At 32.7% G+C, this 10,185-nt stretch overlaps 2 protein-coding genes across 3 annotated transcripts; both read right to left on the reverse strand.

Moving 5' to 3' along the window:
* Positions 1–2,342: 2,342 nt before the first annotated feature.
* On the reverse strand, positions 2,343–6,218 carry LOC121122992 (uncharacterized). 2 transcript variants are annotated; one of them, XM_071890805.1, is made up of 5 exons: positions 4,974–5,077; positions 4,201–4,905; positions 3,765–4,118; positions 3,260–3,601; positions 2,343–3,198 (listed from the first exon to the last, which is right to left on the reverse strand). In XM_071890805.1, exons 2-5 carry the CDS (start codon positions 4,250–4,252, stop codon positions 2,804–2,806), a joined length of 1,143 nt encoding a protein of 380 aa, XP_071746906.1. In that variant the 5' UTR covers positions 4,253–4,905; positions 4,974–5,077; the 3' UTR covers positions 2,343–2,803. The 2 variants fall into 2 exon arrangements, with proteins under 2 accessions (XP_071746906.1, XP_040574007.1); XM_040718073.2 differs by having other exon boundaries at positions 4,201–6,218.
* Positions 6,219–7,234: 1,016 nt separating this feature from the next.
* LOC121122821 (ubiquitin domain-containing protein 1) lies at positions 7,235–9,474 on the reverse strand. The gene has a single exon (XM_040717881.2). The coding sequence runs from the start codon at positions 8,968–8,970 to the stop codon at positions 8,089–8,091; it is 882 nt and encodes a 293-aa protein (XP_040573815.1). The 5' UTR covers positions 8,971–9,474; the 3' UTR covers positions 7,235–8,088.
* Positions 9,475–10,185: the final 711 nt, after the last annotated feature.

A 10,185-nucleotide genomic window follows, 5' to 3' on the forward strand; every position in this document is an offset into this window, starting at 1 on the left:
GTGGGAAATTGCATCCCTAATATATCAACCATCCATGGAATATTCAATTATAGCATTATCCAAATTACTCATATAAAAATCTTCATCTCATTTTTAGGTTGCAACTTGTACAATTTGGTTATAATATTTTCACAGACCTCATAAATTGGATCATAATTGAAGGAGACGCTACTTTTAGGGGTCAAAGTTGATATTTTTACTACATAAGATGGACAAATTATTTTATTCATTGTGTTCCGGGGGCCGGGAACCTATGGGTGTCGTAGACAAATCTTTAATAAAAAATGATAACGTTAAAAATATTGTAGCAACCCTGGTAGGAATCTTCAGTGTGGCACTACGTTATCAGTTATCACTAAAGGGGAGTTAAATTTTTTATTTTTTATTATTGAAAAATTTATTTGTGGGAAAGAAAAAAATTTAGCGCGAAAATAGGGGAATTTTTTTTAAAGATTTATTTTTCTAAAAAAAAGGTAATTCGGGCAAAATATACAATAGAGTAAAAATTTTAATTATTTGAAATTTTTTCCAAAATTGAATAAATTAAGTGTACGTTAGTGGCTTTAATTATAACGAATTCAGATACTTATTGTCCTTTAAAATTGTTGGTCTTAAATAAAATGCACATATTTACTTACATTTAGTGTTAAACATATTGTATGGCTCTCACGGAATTACATTTTAAAATATGTGGCGTTCATGGCTCCCTACGCCAAAAAGGTTCCCGTCCCTTGTTCTATTGTAATAGTTAATGTTTATCTATAATATGGAAATAAGATTGAACAACGATGTAATCACATATTTTTAATCCAAAATATAATAAAACAAGGCTATTGATGGATAAAGTCTTTATAGATAGTAAGGTTTAGTTCCTTTTATTTGCTGTTCCCTTTTTCACATTCAATAGTTAACATTTTTCCCTAAAATTAATAAAAAAAATGGTTTTCATAGCTATATAACTTGGATGTTAAGCCCCCAAAATGGCCGACATCAAGAATGCTGACGTCACGTGAACATATTTATAACAAGTAACAACTTGTTCAGTACATATGCGAACAAGATGTAACAGGAATAGATGAGAATTATTTTTTTTGACTCTAGTATTACCAAAATTAATTAATGATATGTAACAAGAGATAGATTGTCAGAAGTAGCTCAATTTTATAATAATTAACTGTCCATTGATTCTTGACATAGTTATAGATTAATATTAATAACAATATTTAAGAGCCAGTCTTTCCCTTACAAATATCAAATTATATAATGTTTTGGGCTTACACTTCAACAAATGGAGGATTAAAGAATAGAAAGCCAAAAGTATTGCTATAAAATATTTTTAAAATAGACTTGAGTACATACTTATATTAGGGCGATCAGGACATTTAAACCTCAGTGCAATAGTCACGTGTTTTTGTTTTATTTGGCGGGGCGGGGGGTCATGAGGAACCTTTTATAGAAAATCCTTGACTGGACTTTGTGTCAGAGATGTAACTAAAAAATAAACTCGATTATGTCGGTGAGATTTTCAATTGAAAACCTTAATTCGAGCTACTCCGAGGAATTGGAGATTAAAAGGGTTCTTAAAAAAATATGAGTACGTGGGAGGGAGATTGGACAGAGGGATAGCTTTTTTAATTTCATAAGGGGCCTGGAAATCGAAAGATTCGGAGATTACAGGTCATGAATCTACGAAAAGAAAATATATGAGATCTATAAACAACAAAAGGGAATCTATGGGCAAAAATGTTTTTGTTGAGGGAATATTGCAGGCAATAAATTGTAAAAAGCTGGACTTTTCCATGCATTGATTCATTTACAGAACCACAATAAATACTTTAACTTTTGGAAACATATATTGAAAAACACCGCAGGAGAGAAAATGGTTTTTCTGTATAATTGAAAAAGATACCCTGGAACGTTTTTTCTTAAAATGTACGCATTTTGAAGGGATAATAAGTCGAGTTTCAGAGATAGTGTATGAGAGATACAGAGTTTCATTAAAAGAAAAGGAAGACAAACAGAACCCTGGCACTGTTTTTATAATTTTTTGAGCAGGGTTAAGAATAAAAATCCCACAAAAATATATGAAGAGATTTGTAATCTCTAGTTAATAGTTTCAAAATATTAAGTGTTCTCTTTTTTTTGGAATACAAAATAAGGTCACCCTGATATACATCATTATGTGATAATTGATAACTAAGTAGGATTCAACCTGAAGGTATATTTAAAAGAAGCAATATCTAATTGAATGTTACGTAAAAATTACATGAATCCCATACTTCTTTTTCTGACCTATGCATAGAATAGAATTGATCACGAATCAGTAATGAATCAAAGAAGGATTAAAATTGAGGTAGATGCGCGATATTTATTCAAATTTTGGTTTGAGTCACTTAAACAATGATATAAGTTAATGATACTTAAGAAAAATAGCATATTAAATATAAATATATATTTTTTTAAAAAGTATTTGAATAAAACACATTAAAAGTTATTTAAAAAAAAACCAAAAAAAAATTGTGTCTCCGAGACTATACGAAGATATATAATTATATAGAGTAATGTTATTATTTAAGAGGGTTTATTCATAAAAAGTATTAATTAAATAGAAAAAGGGGTATATATCATGTAGTCATGACGCGTTAGCTAACATATAACATTAAATTTTTTATAAAAAAAATGGTAGGAAACATGGGTAATAATTATGAGGGGGATATGCAGCGCAACGACTGGCAAAATATATATAAATGTGTATATATATATAAATCTGAATGAATAAGATAATTAAATAGTAATAGAATAATTACATAGTAGTATCATCAGATGAGGAGTCTCTATTTCTCCTAGAAGCTAACCTTTCTTCTCGGATTCGCGTTTCAATTTCATGGTTATCGATTAATTCACTATTCCCATTGATATCACCGTTATTATTGAGATCGAATTCCATATTTTCATTTGAATTCCCTATATTTTCACTGTATGGCGGTGGAGGATCATTATTACCAAATATTGCTCTGTATGAAGGAGGCCGATGTAACGGTGGCCGCTCTAAAGTTTGAACACGATTGCTTATGAAATAAGTGTTTCTCACACGAGGTGGAGTTCTTCCTCCAATCTGATGCGTCCAGGAGCTTCTACTATGATATATACCGATTGCGAATATAAAACCAAAAACAATTAAAAAAACTGTTGTACAAGCTGAAATGTAATTACTCATATTATATACGTTGCCAGGCATGAACTCGAAATATAGACATACCCACAACTGTAAGAATCGTAGAATGAAAATTATTATCATCCTCGGCAATTTGAAGGAACTTCATATCCATTTTATTAAAATTACGATGAAACTCGATCAATGCATTACAGCATTTAGGAACAAAGGTACAGTTGACATCAAAGTCCGGATTGCAGCAAAGATTTGTGTCCATACAACGACCGTCTGCACAATGAAGCTTTGATTCACATGGGTCTGGACCACAGACTAGGAGATCCTCATCATTTCCTTGAGGACAATCCAGAACACCGTCGCAGACGTGATGATTTGGAATGCAGTTTCCATGACTGCATTGGAAGACTCCTTCATCACAAAGACCCTTTCCTAGGTGTATAAAAAAGAAGAATAAGTAAAGAATGGATAAAACGACAACTGTTGATTCTTATTCCATGTTTGGGGTCTATTTAAAGGTTTTTTTTTTTTTTTTTCTAAAGACTGTTAATGTGAATTATATTCATAATGTCAGTACAATGAGAAATGCACTTACTATCATAGACTTGTAACTGCATTTTTTTGCTAAAAATCTCCTCTCCACGATAATGATCCCAAACCCCCGAAGCTAAACATTGATACACTCCTTTATGTTCAAGATTGACTTGATCAAAGATAATACTGAGTGTGTTAACCCCTTTGAGGTGCGTAATCCCCTCTATAAAGCCCAACAAATGCCAACTAAGTTGGGGCTCACTCTCTAAGCCGTCTCGAACAAGACACGTCAGATTCAGTGGACTTCCGACCTCCAGGGTTATTATGTCTTCTTGAGTTTTTTTTATGCTTCCAGAGGAGGAACTTCCAATAATGGAGACTTTGTCCTTTAATATTCGACGATCACGACACTCGCCTATTAATTATAAAATGAGGAGAAAAGACCTATTTATTAGTAAACATTACAGGTGACATAATGAACTTGACAACACACCGACCTTGTGAGGAGAGGAGTGGGAGAAGGTACACGAAATAACGAATCATTTCCATGACAACAAGGACACGAATGAGTTGACATAAAATCGAATTCTGTAGCGTATTTGATATTATTCAATTGTGAAAGAAAAATCAAAATTGAAAAATAATTTCGTCACTCTCCAGTAGCAGTAGCAGCAGCAGTGGTGGACACCAGGCTGTAGCACTTATTCACTCTTAGCAGCAACTAGTAAATCATTATGTTTTAAATAAATATACACAAAAGGATCAAGCACTCCAAAAAAAAAAGATAATAAAACAAAAGAAATAAAAAAGATTGTCCGTAATAGAGATGAGTCTTGACCAAGGAGCCCCAATCCTTGCCCGATTGCTCTTCATCTAATAGTAGTAGCAAACTGACTCAAGGTGTTACAAAGAACAGCTACAGCTTCGCCCTCTAGCACCTATTATTTCAAACATGCAGCTAGCTAGTGGTTAGCAGTAAGCTTAGGAGAAGTACGTCAACTACGACCTCTGAATCAACTCGTACAAATGTAATAGATAATAATACTGTCTCGACTCATCCCCCTTATTAATTACATTTAAGATTATCAAGGTCAAACTCAAAAAGGCATCCATTCTTTTTATTATTTATTCATCATCCCTCTTCGGAAGCGTTTTCATTTTCCCACTATAGCACTCTGCATTGTCCGCATACGGGTCTATTCCTGAAACGAAAACAAATGAATCATTTATCAAAATTTTACAGGATAGAACTCGTAAAAATTAACTTAACTCAAATAATAGTAAGATAAGCCACACTATCTTCAATGATTTCAGAATGGTCCCTTACAAGTGACATTGTTATCGATAAGAGAATATATGTAACAGTTATTCTAATGAATGAGATCATATTAAACCTTTTTAAATTAGGTACGTATTGTGGGCCCAAAGCAAATGTTTAGCAAACAGAAATTATATTTTTATAGCACTTAATATGCTATTAATGTGCAGTTTATGATAATATTAATATTACTTACTTGAGTAATAAGTTAAATGTATCATGCAAGTGGCGTGGCACTCACGCATTTTCAATCAATTTCAAGCTCTCATTCCATTTCTCACGCATTTGTTTCACCAATCAAAAAAAGTTTAAAATAACTGATTTGGAAAGACAATTTTTTCGGGAAGCCACCCATTTCTGTCATAAAGGCCTCAAAACAAGCCACAAGTGCTGTTTAATCTTAAATTGATAAATATTTATGTGTCCATGTATTGTTATTCAATTATCAGGACTTATGAAGTGACTTCTTACATATTACTCAATTAAAAAGTAATTTCGTTGCTTTACTTATTGTTAGAACTTAAAATCAAACGTAATTTAATATTGCTTAATTATTATCTGTGTGGATTCATGAATCCAATTCTATAGAGCGTTTTCATGTTGATGTCGGGCATTTTGGGGATCTATACAACCAATTTAATAATAATAAAAACCCTTTTTAAGTTAATTTTAAAGGAAATTGTGGATTGGCAAAATGAGAGCAACAAATTAAAAGACATAAACCTTACTGTGTATCAAACATCTATCCGTTATTGCATAATTTTATTATAAATCTGACCCTAAATTGTATTAAAAATATGTTACTACACCGTTATACGAACTTATTTCTATATTGTACACCTATCAAGAAAACATCGTGACATCTATCACACTCTCAAATTAAATAATATATTTTTAAAAGAAATGTATTATGAATGTATTACTCTTTTGGTAAATTTATAGTGCTATATTACTTGTTACTCGGTAAAGTAATCATTTCACTATCCAAAACTGCATATAATATTATAGTTCTTCTAAATTTTTGACCAATACTGAATGGACACCTTTAATCAAAAAATGATTTTTTATAAAAATAAAGAATCTACCCTAAGTGGGATTCCTATTTTTATAATCAAGTGCAGAGCTGTGGCAAATACTCATCTCCCCTAAAACTGGCCCTGATCATAAATAATTATGAATATCCTTATTTTGAAAACCTAAATCATTCATGCATGTTGATTGGCTGTCACTTATTAGCTATTGCATTTTTGCTCCAGGACCAGGATACTATGTCTATGTGGTTCTTTGACACAAAAGATTATTTTTTGCATTATTGAATTAATCATCTTATATTAATACATTATTCATTATTTGTCCTTCGAAATATAGGCGTATGATATTATTTTTTCGATGACCTTTTATCATGAAATATATTTGATGACGTTTTTTTTATTTATAAAAAATATATTTTAGGATAATCGTTTATTTTTATTTTTTAAATACATTAATTTCACAATAAATATTGCTCAATTGCCGCAAAAATATCTGGCTTGCCTAGAATTCCCTTATCCCATCTCCACACATGCTTCGAATGCACTTAAAAGTCGCCCGGTTACAATGAAGGAATACCAAAGATAATACGATTGAAGAGTCATATAGAAGCCAATTAAAGCCCCATAAGTAAAACAAAGGCTCTAGATCGGAACTACTCAATTATTTTGTGGAAATGTTTAGTTGTACAATCTGCCAAATACTACAGCACTTGGAAGATCCAGATTCAGACCGTCAAATGATGATCCATGCTCTAGATCAGTAATTTCTAACCTGTGAGTTGCGACCCCAACTAGGGTTGCCTAAGGCCTTCAAAAAACCAAATATCCTTGTTTGTATTCTCGTGTTAATATCAATATTATCTCATTGTAATAATCAACTAAATTAAAATTTAAGATTGCCTATGATGAATCGAGAGACCAGTATTAGTAGGGGAAGGGGGTGTTAAAATCAATTTTAGCCCAACTTTTCGGATGCAAAAACATCTTTGAACTATAGCTAACATTCTTTGGTACTATCTCAACAAATAGAACTATTAAAAACTTACAGGAGAAAAAAAACCCACTTAATTGATCTAAATATGCCTATGTCAAAATTAATAGTGATTTTTTTTCTAGATTTTTTTGTGTTGAGGGGCGGCCACGTATTTCCTAATACTTTGTACATAATTACATAAAATATTATTGTAAGTTATTTATATTTTATTTTTTTTAGAAAAAAAAACGAGAAAACATTAAAAACAAAGAAACAAAAAAATATATAAGCAAAAATTAAAGACATAAATTAATATTCCCAGAAAAATGATTATTATTTTTTTTTTACACAAACATTTAATAGTGGACAATTTTCGTATCTGGAAGTAAAGATGATATATAAAAATGAGTAAAATTCAAATAATTTAATATTATTATACAGTCAAACACATCTTTAAAACGAGAAAGAATAATAGAAATGCTATCACAAATAGTACAGAAAATCAATTAGTCAATCAATTAATTAGCCTAGATGGGATTCACCCCTCAAAGTTGACAATGTGTCAACTTATTTTTGATTTCTTTTTAAGAGCGAGAGAAGAAAATGTAAATAGAAATTAAAACAAGGGGGAAAAGACCAAAACTCTTTTAATTCTAGAGCCTCAAAAGCCCATTGGATCATACATAAATTAATTATTAACTAATCAAGGTTTTTCATCTCTGCAATAACTTTTACATTTTGACAAAGAAAAATGAAGGAAAATCTTTTTTTTTTTTTTTAAAAAAGACAGTTCACAAGATCAAATAAGATATAATTACAATTACCCTAATTTGTTGTAGTGTCTTTAATAATTATAATTAAAAATTGTCTGCTTCTTCACTGTTTTCTTTTTTAAGGTATGATTTCACGATCATTCAAGATGCAAAAAACAAACAAAGAAAGCAGCATTGGAAATCTTTAGGTAATCAACGAATCCTTCTAATGAGTATATGATGACGACTTTAATATAGGTATTACTTGAAATCAATCATGCGATGATTTGGAAAATATGATCTACCTACTACTAGTCTTTGGTTTCAATAATATCAAAGTCCAAATTGTTGAGAACACATTGAACGACATACCCACTGGGAATGCCAAATTTCCCAATTTTGGATTTATCGTGAAGTAATTTTCCACCATAGTACCATCTTTGACGTGAGGGAGAATGCTTTAGTTTTTCCTGGATCTGAAGTTTCTTTTTACAATTTCCAACCGTGGACTCAGAGTTGACAAATAATTTGACATCTTGTGATGAGGAGGTGAGACTGATCCTGACTTTCAACTTCATTTCTGTCCCAGAAGACGAAGAAGAAGAAGAGGACGTGGATGTAGAAGAAGAAGGATTCGTACGTTTTTCCTCGTCTTTTTCCGTAGATTCTTTTGAGCGTGGGGAAGTCTCGGACTCAGGTTCTCTCTCTGACTTACTTGAAGATTCTTCCGTGACTAGATTTACGGGAAAACTGAGGCAATAGACGGGAATGGCATAGCGAGTCCCTAGTTCGTCGTAACACTCGACCAGGGATCCTTGAGGAATAGAAATACCAGCTCCATCTAGTATGGCTTGAGCCAATTCAAAGTCTTCAGCCGTTTCTGCAGCCTCCGTTGCTGCTCTTAAAGCACTCCATACTTCTGGTTTCCCTTCAAAGGCAGGGGCCGTATCCCAGAACTCTTCTCTCTTAGAGAGAAGTTGTCCATCTGTGAGGGGAATGTCGGATTTCCACCGGATTTTCTCATGTTTAAGGGGCCTATTCTTAGCTGTTATTCCGTTACTACTTGTGTGATGATGGGTTTGTTGTGGTGGGAGAGAGGTAGAGGACTCTCCAGCAACGCTTAGACCTGAAGGACGTCGATGATGTTGGTGACCTCTCCCATTCCTTCTTGCCGTACCCACACATCCCCCCATTTCACTTCTTCATATTCATCCCTTACGCGATAAATAGAGGAGAGGAAGAGTACGACCAAAAGTACTGTAGTAAGTACCAAAGTACAATTCAGTAGGAGAAGAAAGAAAGAGTAAGTAGGTAGGAAGGAAGGAAGGAGCTAATTCCCCTTTCCTTCTTATTGGCTTCAGGGGTAAGTAGAGGAGGAAGAAGAGGAGGAGGGATAAAGGGTGATCCTCCTCTGGAGCATTGCACACTAGGGATTTGAGTCACGGAGTCTCTCCTCACAGTTTAGCACAGTGGATAGTAGAAGGTAAACATAAATAATCCAAGTGAAACTAAAGGAAAAGAAATGAAATAAAAACCCCCCTAAAGACTACATTAACTTCAGTCTATATGTAGTATATATCTATCTATCTATAAGTCTATGTATATAGTATGGAGGAGTTGGAAAAGAAAGGCATGAAATTCAAGAAATTACATACTCACACAAAAAGGGACAAGGCAGCAAACTTAATATGAACGAACGACACACTCTCTTTTTATATAATATCTATATTCTATAGAGTATAATATTAAAATAATATCTACATAGTATAACTCGTCATATTATTTATAAGACCAACCGCCATCAACCTTCATTTAATTGGCTTTTCCTTTACATAATTATTGGAATATTAATTTATTAGTAATATTAGCAGTCGTTTCATTGACTGACAGATCACTACTCATGGTCAATCAACGTAATAATAATTATATAATTTATCAATATCTTCCATCTTCTAACCCTGAAACCATTCGGTCTGTCTTATAAATAAATCCCGTTCTGGAATCTTAGGAATGTCTACAACCTTGAGTCACCTTATCCTTGGCTTCTAGTCCCTTGATTCTTAATCCTCTAACTCCTCAAGCATACAATATTATGCTTCTGAATGCCACGATACTTAATTCATACGAATTTATTTCTTGATATAATCAAGAACGTACTTTTAACTTCCGTGGTCTTCCAATTCATTAACACTTTACATGTTAATTATTCATAATGAGTAGAACAGGAATCAATTTGATATTTATGAAGGAATTTGGCACAAGAGTAGGATACAATGTTCTGTCAATGTAGTCTAGGTTGAGACTTAGAACAGAGGTGGTTTAGAACCGAGAGGGCGGACACATGTAACATGTAAAAGTACACAGAGTTTGTCTTAGGGTGCGTCTCCCAATTTTTTACGCCGGGTCTT

This window comes from Lepeophtheirus salmonis, chromosome 8 (assembly GCF_016086655.4).
Source record: "Lepeophtheirus salmonis chromosome 8, UVic_Lsal_1.4, whole genome shotgun sequence".
NCBI classification, from domain to species: domain Eukaryota; kingdom Metazoa; phylum Arthropoda; class Copepoda; order Siphonostomatoida; family Caligidae; genus Lepeophtheirus; species Lepeophtheirus salmonis.

Bases quoted from the DNA above. Each gene is read 5' to 3' on its own strand.
- LOC121122992 (XM_040718073.2), bottom strand. From the start codon at position 4,252: ATGGAAATGATTCGTTATTTCGTGTACCTTCTCCCACTCCTCTCCTCA. The intron at 4,119-4,200 runs GTCGGTGTGTTG...TATAATTAATAG, and splicing joins CCCACTCCTCTCCTCACAAG to GCGAGTGTCGTGATCGTCGA. The intron at 3,199-3,259 runs GTATGTCTATAT...ATTACATTTCAG, and splicing joins TACGATTCTTACAGTTGTGG to CTTGTACAACAGTTTTTTTA.
- LOC121122821 (XM_040717881.2), bottom strand. From the start codon at position 8,970: ATGGGGGGATGTGTGGGTACGGCAAGAAGGAATGGGAGAGGTCACCAA.